This window comes from Onthophagus taurus, chromosome 10 (assembly GCF_036711975.1).
Source record: "Onthophagus taurus isolate NC chromosome 10, IU_Otau_3.0, whole genome shotgun sequence".
NCBI lineage: Eukaryota > Metazoa > Arthropoda > Insecta > Coleoptera > Scarabaeidae > Onthophagus > Onthophagus taurus.
This window is the reverse complement of record NC_091975.1, coordinates 4098266-4109061: the sequence shown is the minus strand read 5'-3', so window position 1 is coordinate 4109061 and position 10796 is coordinate 4098266. Positions and strand designations below refer to the sequence as shown.

General features: G+C 36.4%; 1 protein-coding gene across 2 annotated transcripts; it reads right to left on the bottom strand.

Annotated features, from left to right (window-relative positions):
- Nucleotides 1–1212: 1212 nt before the first annotated feature.
- LOC111428480 (uncharacterized) lies at nt 1213–10135 on the bottom strand. 2 transcript variants are annotated; one of them, XM_023064017.2, is made up of 4 exons: nt 9951–10135; nt 4430–4626; nt 1928–2059; nt 1213–1859 (listed from the first exon to the last, which is right to left on the bottom strand). In XM_023064017.2, the coding sequence occupies exons 1-4, from the start codon at nt 9967–9969 to the stop codon at nt 1533–1535; spliced, it is 675 nt and encodes a 224-aa protein (XP_022919785.2). In that variant the 5' UTR covers nt 9970–10135; the 3' UTR covers nt 1213–1532. The 2 variants fall into 2 exon arrangements, with proteins under 2 accessions (XP_022919785.2, XP_022919784.2); XM_023064016.2 differs by lacking the exon at nt 9951–10135 and adding an exon at nt 4904–5268.
- Between the last annotated feature and the right edge of the window lie 661 nt (nt 10136–10796).

Sequence of the window (10796 nt, the reverse complement as noted above, 5' to 3'; positions counted from 1 at the left end):
CAATAAATCGTCCATTTTTCGCTCGCGTCAAGACACTTATCGCCCCGGACATAAACCTGACAACCCCTCTTACCGCAATGGAGTCATTCGACTCCCAGCTCACGGATTAACGAAAAGAATACGGTGGCCATTCAAATATTTCACCCGAGGATGACATGACGGTTGGGGTTGTTTTTTTCCCGAAGTGCAAATCATTCCTTAATCTCTCTGTCTCCGGTGCCGAAATATGGGAGGGGCAACCATCCCTTGAACTACTCAAAACACTCGTTCGTTTCGTTGAAATACTTACGATTTATCACAACAGAAAGTTAAAGGAATTTCCGGTAGTTAAAATCGATGAAATTAAGATAGAATTTGCGCAACATTACGTTGGCTCTATATAGACACTCATGCAGGATTCATCTTTTACCGATAACTTTCACCTGGTCGGTGACACAACGCGTCCGTTTGGGTACCCACTCGATATTAACACCGTGTTAACGGTACCAAAAGACATTTGGTGACGAAGACCAAACACATTCGGTTACCGGATTCCACCCAAACTCGGCGAAATTTGACTCAGAGGAAATGCCGAAAATGGGATCAAGGTTATCCGGAGTGGTAAGAAGATCGGAAATTCTTTAAAGTCTTTTGGATGGTTCGTTTGACCATCTAGGCTTTAGAGTCAGAAGTGATTAGAACCCTCGTGACAAATCGGTTCCCATCGCTTCCTTCTAACGAGATTGTGGACAGTGCTTGTTGAAACTATTGATTATCACATCTTTACCAAAGACATTAAAAACAATGGCCGTGTGAATTGGCGGCTCTCGCGTGGTAAAGGGTCCGAGTTTGGCGGGTAAACGAAAATCAGGTAGAGATGGATCCCCAACAAGAGGAAGATTCGGCTAGACGAGGAGAGAAAGATTCTTAGGAATCGGCAGTCGATTCGTGAGAACTCGGCCGGTTCTTCGCAGAATGCCGGGTCAACGTGCAATCACCTTGAGAGAAACATTTTTGCGGCTCCTCCGAATGTAGCCGGAGCAAAAATAAAACGAACCGATTGCATAACAAAAGTATAATGTATATCAGTGGCAAGAAACGTCTAGTAAGGAGAGTATTTATAAAACAGTTTGTTATTGCTGAAACTGCTGAGTGGGCTTCGAATGTTTATGATCTCCTGAGATATGACCCGTTTCTAGACCGGGCAAAAGGGTAGTACAGACAAACGCAAAATTAAAATAATAAATATTTATTCTTTTAAGCCGGTGGAAACTGCAAAACACCGACCGAAAAAATATCACAGTGTATAAATAAAATACGATGGATCCACTTGTTGAGGACCCACCTTTAAGAAATAAAGTTTCCCTCATCGTTCGGTTCGTTATCTTTTACAATAATCATAAATTATAGTCATAAATAAGACAGTAAATTACATATATAAAAATATCGGAGGATGTATAGGAATCCGGGGTCAAGGGTTAAAATCTAAAGTAAGTACGATCTTCTGACTGGAAAGCGAGTTTTCGTTGTTTCTTTTTTTCGGCAAGAGACAGCTACTGGGACGCCTCTGCGTTTACGGCCAGATTGTAAAAATACTCGTAAGCTTTGTCAACATACTCCATCGTTTTAGCGAAATCCCTATATATGATCATATCCCTCACCCATCTTTCCCCCGTATCACTCTCATCTTTTCCCAGCTTTATATCACTTTCATCGTACTTCATCTTCAACGGTTCTATATTTTCTATTGCAATGTATTCCTCAAACTCCTCCAATAACACCTTCAACTTATTAATCACCTCATTTTTTTCTTTTAACATGTCCATCGTTGCATTAAATCGCAAGAAGCAATCATAAAAGATTTGTGTAAATTCATTTACCTGAAACAAAAAATTAAATTAACTATCAAATTAATTGATCAAAGTTGGAATAAAAATTAATAACTTACAGTCATCCCTTTTAAAACGGCCGAATTAAACATTACTGTCTGTGGAAACTTGAAATCTTTTGGTATATGCTCGAAAAAGAAGGTGTAATTGTTGTTGTTGTATAAATCAATATTCGGATATTTTGTTGTCAGCTAACAAAGAAAATAAAATAAAATTAATATGCAACCGAATATACTAAGAAATATAATATGGAAAATCAGTTTTCGCATTAGAAATGAATTTGAAATCTCACTTTGCTTAGTTTACTTGTAACCAATTCTTTAACAACTTTCTAAGTCTATCGCGGAATCTAGGGTAAAAGGGAATGATTATGCCTCACTTTGCCGAGGTCGCTTACGCCTGAGGTAGTGGAATCAATACCATAAAGTTACAAAGTTGAGTGATTCTCAAAAATGTTTGATATCTTATCTGACAGTATTCCAAGAAAAATGATTCTTGATTAAAATACTATCCGTATATCGAGAAATTTAGGGTAAAAAGGGAATAAATACGCTTCACTTTGCCTAGGTCGGTTGCGGTCGAGCAGTGAAATCAATATCATAAAGTTACAAAGTTGCATAATTCTTAAGAATGTTTGATATTTCTCTAGCACGATTCTAATCAAATTGATGTTTGATTACAGGACCGTTCACTTTACCGAAATTGCTTACAACCGAGGCAGTTGGAAGAGATATGAAAATTTAATTTGCCAATATTGCTTGCGTTGGATTTGATGTCATACGAAGTTGGGCAGTTTTCATGTCGCTTGACAAAACTGATATAATTTGATTTTTAACATATTGTTTGACAGCATTTTAGAATAAACGAGTTTTCATTTGCATTATAGATCATAAAATAAGATAAGGCGAAATCTTATCTATAGGCAAACTTGCTCGAGGAGTTGGAACCGGTACCATATCGTTACAAAGCAAAGCTGTTTTCAAAGGGATTTGAAAATTCACTTTACCGACGGCGTTTGTGGACAATTGATTTAGTGTCTAATTGATTGATGGTAATTGATGTCAAATAATGTACTCGCATGTGATTTACTTATATTAGTTGAGATTGAACCTGTCAGAAACAGTTTGATAGGGTTGTTTTGTATTTTTTTGATCACCAAATTGCAAAAATTTTGTGATTTGCGATTAGTAAAAATTATCTTTTCCTTGATGTTATAAATGTATGAGTGTGTAACGTAAACAAGTGTCTCGAGAGAGTCGCGATAACGTGAGTGAGAGCGTGTGCGCTACACAACAGCCGTCGTCGTCAAGTTGGCCTTGTGTGTGTCAGACAGCTCGACGCCTTCTATCGAGTAGGCGATGCACAACACAAGTGCTCGAAACGTTGCTCTGTGCAGCTCGAGTTTCTAATTCCGTCGACGTCGATTATAACAACAACCAACCGAGTTGGCGTTTTTCTTTCCAATTCACAAACAATAAAAAATCTAAAACAAAAATTGATCTATCTTTTCAATTTTTTTGAATCAACTTTTATTTCAATTTTTTTTGTTTGAATGTTTTGATTTAATTTATTATTTTAATTTTTTGTTAATTATTGGTGTTATTAGTAAAACGATTTTTAATGTATATTAGCACAATAAAAAGTAATTATCCTGGTTGGTAACCTGTTTTTAAATAATTATCTAATTCCGAAATTTTAATAAGGTTTTAATTTTGAGTTGAAGGTATTGTTAAAGTTGCGAAGGGAACAATTAGGAGAGTAATTCGCAGCCGGTTATCGGTATATCTGTCTAGACGAAATCCTGCTGGGTTGAGAATCACCTATCCATAGTAATAACGTGGGGACTATGGATTTCCTCTTGGCGCGCGTTTATTAACGCGCTTAGCAATGTGCGTTAATAAAAGACGGACGGAAAGGCACTTGGTCGGAGGACGGTATTTTGCCGGATGTTGAACAGAGACACGATTCGTTTGTTTCCGATAGAGAGAGAGCAAGAGGTTAGGCGCCAACCTCGCGTTGAACGAAGACGAAAAATATGATAGTATGTAATCAGACATCAACGGACGGTATAATATACGGGGCGATGTGCATACCAATCGAGACGTCGCCGTCGCCCGCGAGCCGATTCATCAATGAACCCGTGCGTTTCAATGAAAAACTTACGCACGCGGAAAAATCCAAAATCAAAATTTATTTTTAGATAGAAATGGCTTACATAAAAAAAAGCAAACGCTTAGATTTCAAAACATTTTGAAACGTCTAGAAATTGCAAATAATTTTTGCAGCATCTTAACGTTTTAGATTAAATTGTTTAAAATTTACGATCGTATCAATTACAATTATTGCAACATTAATACATTATTGAGAATCAGTTAATTCATATTTTTCCTATTTAGATAATAAAATGATTAGCAAGATTAGACCTGTTTAGATAAGAATTTGCAAGTTTAAACAGGTTATATAAGCAGGTAATCTCAATTTTTTTTTGTAATCTAATAATCTTATGATTATCAATAAAGTACTTAAACATTTTTTGAAATAAATTTAAAATTTTTACTTACAAATGTGTTATTAAAATATTCTCTAGCCTGATATGCATTATGCTTGGCGGTGTTTTTAATGGACTCTAGTTGTTTAAGAGCTGGATTTTGGTCGGCCATCGTTTCCCTGGAAGTCCTGGTGACCGGTAGGGAAGAAGTCGTCGGGATACCGACGACGTAAGATAGACAGAGCAAGACTGTTACGGCCTGCTTGAATTCTACAACAATGAAAGAAAAAGATTAACAAAAAGAAAACAACTTGAACTAGAACATTTAAGTCAGAAGAAATTAAGACGGGTAAAAAAGTTCTTGGGTAGTTGTTTTATGACGCTACCGTTGGTCTCTATGGGCCTTAATGACCGTTAATCGACGTCGCGGAGAGAAACCTAATTAAGTTACGGTCTTTGGAAGCTGCGTGTAACAGGTGGTGAACCGAACGCTGATTGGTCGGAGCAAGCTCCGCCTTGGCACACACCGCTAAAAAGCCCGACTTACTGTGGAAGCTCTTCCGCAAGTGGTGGCACAGATTCCTGAAGGAGCACGTACTACACGATCTCGTCCTTTTAACTGATTTACTCGATCCTAATCGGGAACACTTATTCGCATCCGGAACGGACGTGATCCGCGTGGTTCTTTCGTCTAACGATGATTTCGTCGTTCTTAGATCACGATCCAGCATCCCTTCCGGATGGTCACAATCTCCGTTGATGCACATTTTCACTTTTATATCGATTTATAAAAATATTAATTTTCAATAGGTGATTTCAATCTTGTTTGTACAAGTTTTTGAGATTTCGAATACAAAAAAAAACCGGCGCCGGAGGTTCTCGGATTGACGAGGACGTCGTCTTTTATGTGAGAGCGTGTATGCGACTAAGCGGTTACTCATTTGAAAGACTTCGCCAACATTATATATCCGAGTGCGTGTAAGGCCTCAGGGGGAGGGGAAAAGTTGGTCCGACCTCCTGGTCATTCATGAAGTGTTGAGGGCGCCCCCCTTCCCCCAATCTAGAGTGCGCCGGCACGTCTCGGCGCGAAGAAGCGGCTCTTCCGCATCCAATCGTAGTGGGCACCGTCCCGGCCGACGCCGCCACGAGATCCTCTGTCAACCGGCGACGTCATCGTCATCATTGCACGGCCTACTATTGATACAACCAGATACAATATCTCTTTCATACCACCATCGAGACACAATTTTCAATCGGTATTTTATAGCTGAGTCGTTTCATTCAGGTTTAATTTAGGATTTCCCCATAAATATCATAAAATTAAAATAAACATGCTGTTGCAGGTGGATATAATTAACGTTAAGATGAATCAGAATGCTTTAAGCAGTTCTGTAATTGTATATAACGTTTGATTATATTTACCACTAAGATAACAAGAATTAGTCATAAAATTACATTCAAAAATATAATTTAGTTAATTTTTATATAATCTCTCTTATAGAAAATCGCATCGCACCAATTTGGGTTCCAACCTAAATAGATCCATATCGTATTCTTTGTCGGTGATGATTTCGATTTCAAACTAAGACAATATTCGGTGATAGTTGGAAAGCATTCGACTTTGTGTGGTACCAAGGACTTTACTATGAAACTACGTATGTTAAAACTACCATTCTAAGATTATTATGGAACTAAGGAGTCATACAACGCACTGCAGTAGTTTAAATTGATGATCTACAAAGATCAACGTTTGAAGCCAGAATGAGTAACTTAAAACACCTGGAGCAGGGGCCTTATGACAACGGATATTTTCATCAGATTGCTTAACCACTTTGAAAACCATCAACGAGGAAGACTGATTTCGAAGAAGTTTTCAAAAAATTGTGGATAAGAGCTTTTACAGTAAATAATATACGGAGTAGCTTCAGGGATACACTACTGATCTATCCGGTAGGATCAGCTTGTATTCAACATACATCAAAATAACCATTCTCCAAAAAATGCCTAGGAATGTCAAAGAGAATATCGCTCCATAAATGGATAGGAAAATTTCAGAGGGTAACCAAACATGCATAATGACCAGTAAATTAGTAAAATGATTTTGAAGAATGATCACAATATCCTGTTTGATTCCCTGATATTCTCACTTCTTGTATTGGGACTAAATCGCTCAAAAATGTCGCTGACTACCTTCAATATCTTTCTCATAATCTATTAACATAACTTTATATTATCCCTGACATCGTTCAACATTATCCTGACCTACCTCAACTTTATGCCAACTCTTTTTCATCATATTAACATTTCCCTTGATATATCTCAATATCGTCCTTAATATTTAAATCGTCCTGGTTTCCATCAACATATTCTTAGATATTAATGAACATTATCATTATTGATATGCAACTTCCTTTCAGCGCCTCTCAACGTAGTCGTTGATATCTCTCAAATCGTTTTTCATTACGCCTTCTTGATATCCTCTAAGATAATTATATTTTATAATTTTATGCAATATCATTTTTTTAATTTTTTGTTATTTTTAGTACATAAAATGAAACAAGTATGAGTCAAAGAAAAATGTAAATAAACAAAAGTAAATTTTTAAATTTGCATAAGTTCCTCATTAATTTTCGTAAACTTACAACATAATAAAAATATCTACATTCCAGTAGATTCTAAGGATTTGATTCAAAAACATATATGTCCCCCCATAAAATTTGCAATAAAAATTAGCATCTTGTCGTCATTTCTTGTGGTTACTAAACGCAATTTTCTTTATATTTTTTGCAATGTTTTTAAATCGATTCGTACTTTTTACCCATCCGGTGTTTAATCATCTCATCTTTAAATCCTAAAATTATCCAACTTACGCAATATTTCAATATTAAAATCATAAGCAAGCTATTTTTGCATAACTAATGCAAGTATTGACTCACTGTGGTTACATAAATACATAAACAACCAACCACTGTGTGGTTTACTGTTTGGATGGGGGTCCTTTTGAAGAAGAAGCGATATAGGGTTTCTGTAGATTAATAATCAGGGAGTTTTTTTGTCATTTTTTTTGTTAATTTTTTAACGCCGGTTTGCGGCCGATTTATTGTTATGTAAATGGCACCTGTTGGGCCAAAGGCGCCGCCCGCTCGTACGAAATAGAACGTCGGAATTCGATACAGCTCTTAAATGGGCGGTGTCTTTGTACCCAAGATCTTTCCGCCGTTATAAATGGTTCTGGTATAATCACTCGAGTCCAAACAGGTAAAGGAGGGCGGCCCCCAGGATTATTCTGCAAGTCATCAGGACAAGCGGAATTAAAATTTTCTTTTGATTTTAGTCATATCTCGGTATCTGCGATTTCTTGGTACTAAATGTAGGTTAACAGGATTTTTCGGACAAAAACCATTTTTCGTCTTCTCTTTGCGTAATAAGCAACAGGATGTACGTAACACCAGTTAGTTTGAAAATTAATATTTGAGCACATCCTGAACAAAAACCTCAACGAGTTTTGTATTGCGGTTTTTAAGGAAGTGCTTTCTTTATCAGTCGATTAATATAAATAACGCCAAGCATAAATTTCCTTGGGAGACAGAAAATTTTCAGAAAAAATTCTAACGTAATAACAACGTTTCTAAGATTATTTTGAACGTCAAAATCTCCTTTCAAAAAGTATGTCGATATTTTTCTTCCCGTTTTTTTCTTAGAAATTAAGACGACAATCAAAAAAACCCATTGTTATTTAACAGAATCTATCCACCTACAACTTCGTCACAACGACGTCAAACAAATTAGTCACTCACGCATGTAATTTATACAAGTTCTCGGTTTTAATTGAAACTGAAAAATTTTAACAAGTATTAACGTAAAAGATTCGTTAGTATTAATTACCAAATTACAATGTTTCAGTGTGTGCGTACAACAGCTCCAACAGGAATTTGAAATGTTTCTGAATTAAAACATTGTAAGTTGTTCCCCTAGAAGGTTAAATTTTTGTTGTGATTTCTTTTCAGGAAATTATTTTTCCGAAAAGCAAATTGTTAAATACTCAAAAAGTGCCGAGGAACAATTGGAACGAGAGCAATTCATGAATCGGGGTCCTGATTGCGACCGTACAGGCTCAATTAAGCGTTATTAATTTCTGCAAAGATGGGCTTATGAATTTCGATAAAAACAGCCACCCAGGCTTTAATCGGTCAATTTAGGATGATGAAAAAGCGGGCGACATTCCTGCGCGAGAGGGATCGTCTTAATTGAATCATTATCGCAAGAAAATACGATAAAATATGTATAAAATATGTTTTGGATAAGTGCATTTTTTGAATTTTAACAGATTCCGAATACACTAATTAGTAAAAAGGCTAACAAAAATTCAAAAAAAAAAAAATTTGTTAAATAAGAGATTTGAGATTGATTGGATGTGAGAATAAGGTAGCGTAACAGAGACACGGTCGTTATGAAAAATTAATTTTACGACCCGACGAAGAGAGTGTATAGACAGTACGAGGCGCTTTTTAACGACCGATATAAAGGGATCCTGCGGCGGTCCATAATTGCCTTGTAACCCGGCAATTCGCGGCGTAGCCGCCCTGTCATCACCCGTGACACTATTAAAATCCGATTTCGTACATTGACCACAATCAAAAATCATAAAAACACATTTAGAATTAATAACAACAGAATTAAAAGATAAAAATTCTAAAAAAATACGTGAATTCCAGCTATATAGACGCGAATGACTAATTAATTAATGTCTCTAGTCCTTTTCAGAATCGTTTCAATTCATGCGTCATCAAAGTTTTGTACGAATTCATAGTTGAAACTAATTAGAATAACAACACAAGTTAGGACTAATTTATAAACGGATATTAGACAATATAAAATAATACATTGGCCCCTAAGTGCATAACTTAACTCAAAAGAAGAAAAAAATGTAAAGCTATAAAGAGGATGAATTAGAAAAATGTTAGAAAAGTACTTTTTATTCTAATCCACATACAAAGAAAGGCACTCAGAAACCAGCAATCAACACTCTGAAGAAGACAGATAAAACTACAAACTAAGAAGATACCAGCTAAAGAGAAAGACTAAATTCAGAAGGGAAGAAGTCTTTTGAACCAGTTATTCCTAGAAATCCTTTGAATTCAACATGCAAACCAAATGATTTTTCGATTTTTTGAATGTGGCTTCTTCTCAACAACGTGGTCACACTGTTACCCAATACTAAATAAGTGATTTGTTTGGACCTGTATAAACATTTGCTTTAATAGCAACTAAAATTATACATACTCCAATAGCTATCTTGCTAATCTTGAGACCACCAACATCAACTATGTCAGAAAATATGAATCTCGACTAACCAATTTTAACCACACAAGGTATCAAATTCTGCACAATTTTCTTGGAGGTAATTCCATAAAAGTCCGTCATTTTACCATGATAATAGGGATCAAAATAGAATAAAGGGAGCTATCCATAATATTGGTGTGGGATGAGATGGTCAAAATATATTCTATTCAAAATATAGTGTTATTACCATATTATAAAATTACATATGTATATTGATTTAAATATGTGTTTTTTTGTAGTGAATAAAATACCTGTAAAAGTAGCAAGCATCCGATTAAGTTACCATTGTTGCATTGTTTCCGTTTCCTCATTGCATCTACGCTGAAGCGGATTCGATGATCGAAGCGAATTTTAAATGAAACCGGCACACAAAACCATGAGAGGTGAATGTGGTGAATGGTGAACACGAAAAAAAACAATTTGTCAAATTGACAGATGTTGGACATTTTCCTTTTGACAGAAGCCGAAAGAGACGACCACACTTGTTATAACAATAAAGATGATCCGGCTCGAACGTAATAGCCTTATAAAACAGGACGTAAAGTATTATTAGCTCTTTAAGACTTAATCGAGTGATTTTAAACGTGTTTTTATGTCTTTCGGGTTTTTGTGTTGCAGCCTTTAGGTATCGTTGATGTTTCCGGCCGATTCGAAACGTTGTCACCCCCTAAAAAGTTCTAAAAACGACATTTTATCGTTTGGGTCGACAACTCTTATCTTTTTTAATCGGTTGAAATAAGATAAAAAAAGGAAAGAATGGTACAGGAAGAAGAAGGCGTTTGAACACGATCTGCACCAATCTGGGTTGTAAATTTTAGCCAAAACGTCTCTTGGTTGAATGTATAGAGGCCGCTGCTACCGAGCGGTAGTAACTAGATCCTTACAGTCGAGACATGTTAATAAGAGCGACCTCTTCTGCTTTCGCTTATCCAGTCGGATCTCGCCGCGTGAAAACATTTATTTCCCAAGGTTTTTAACGGCGCAAGAGGTGCGTAATTTATGGGGGTCAGCCTCGGACGACGCCATCACCGTCCTGACGTGAACGTGCCGCGTTCAGATTCAAAGTGTTGGCTAAGGGGGATAACTCCGTTCCGTAA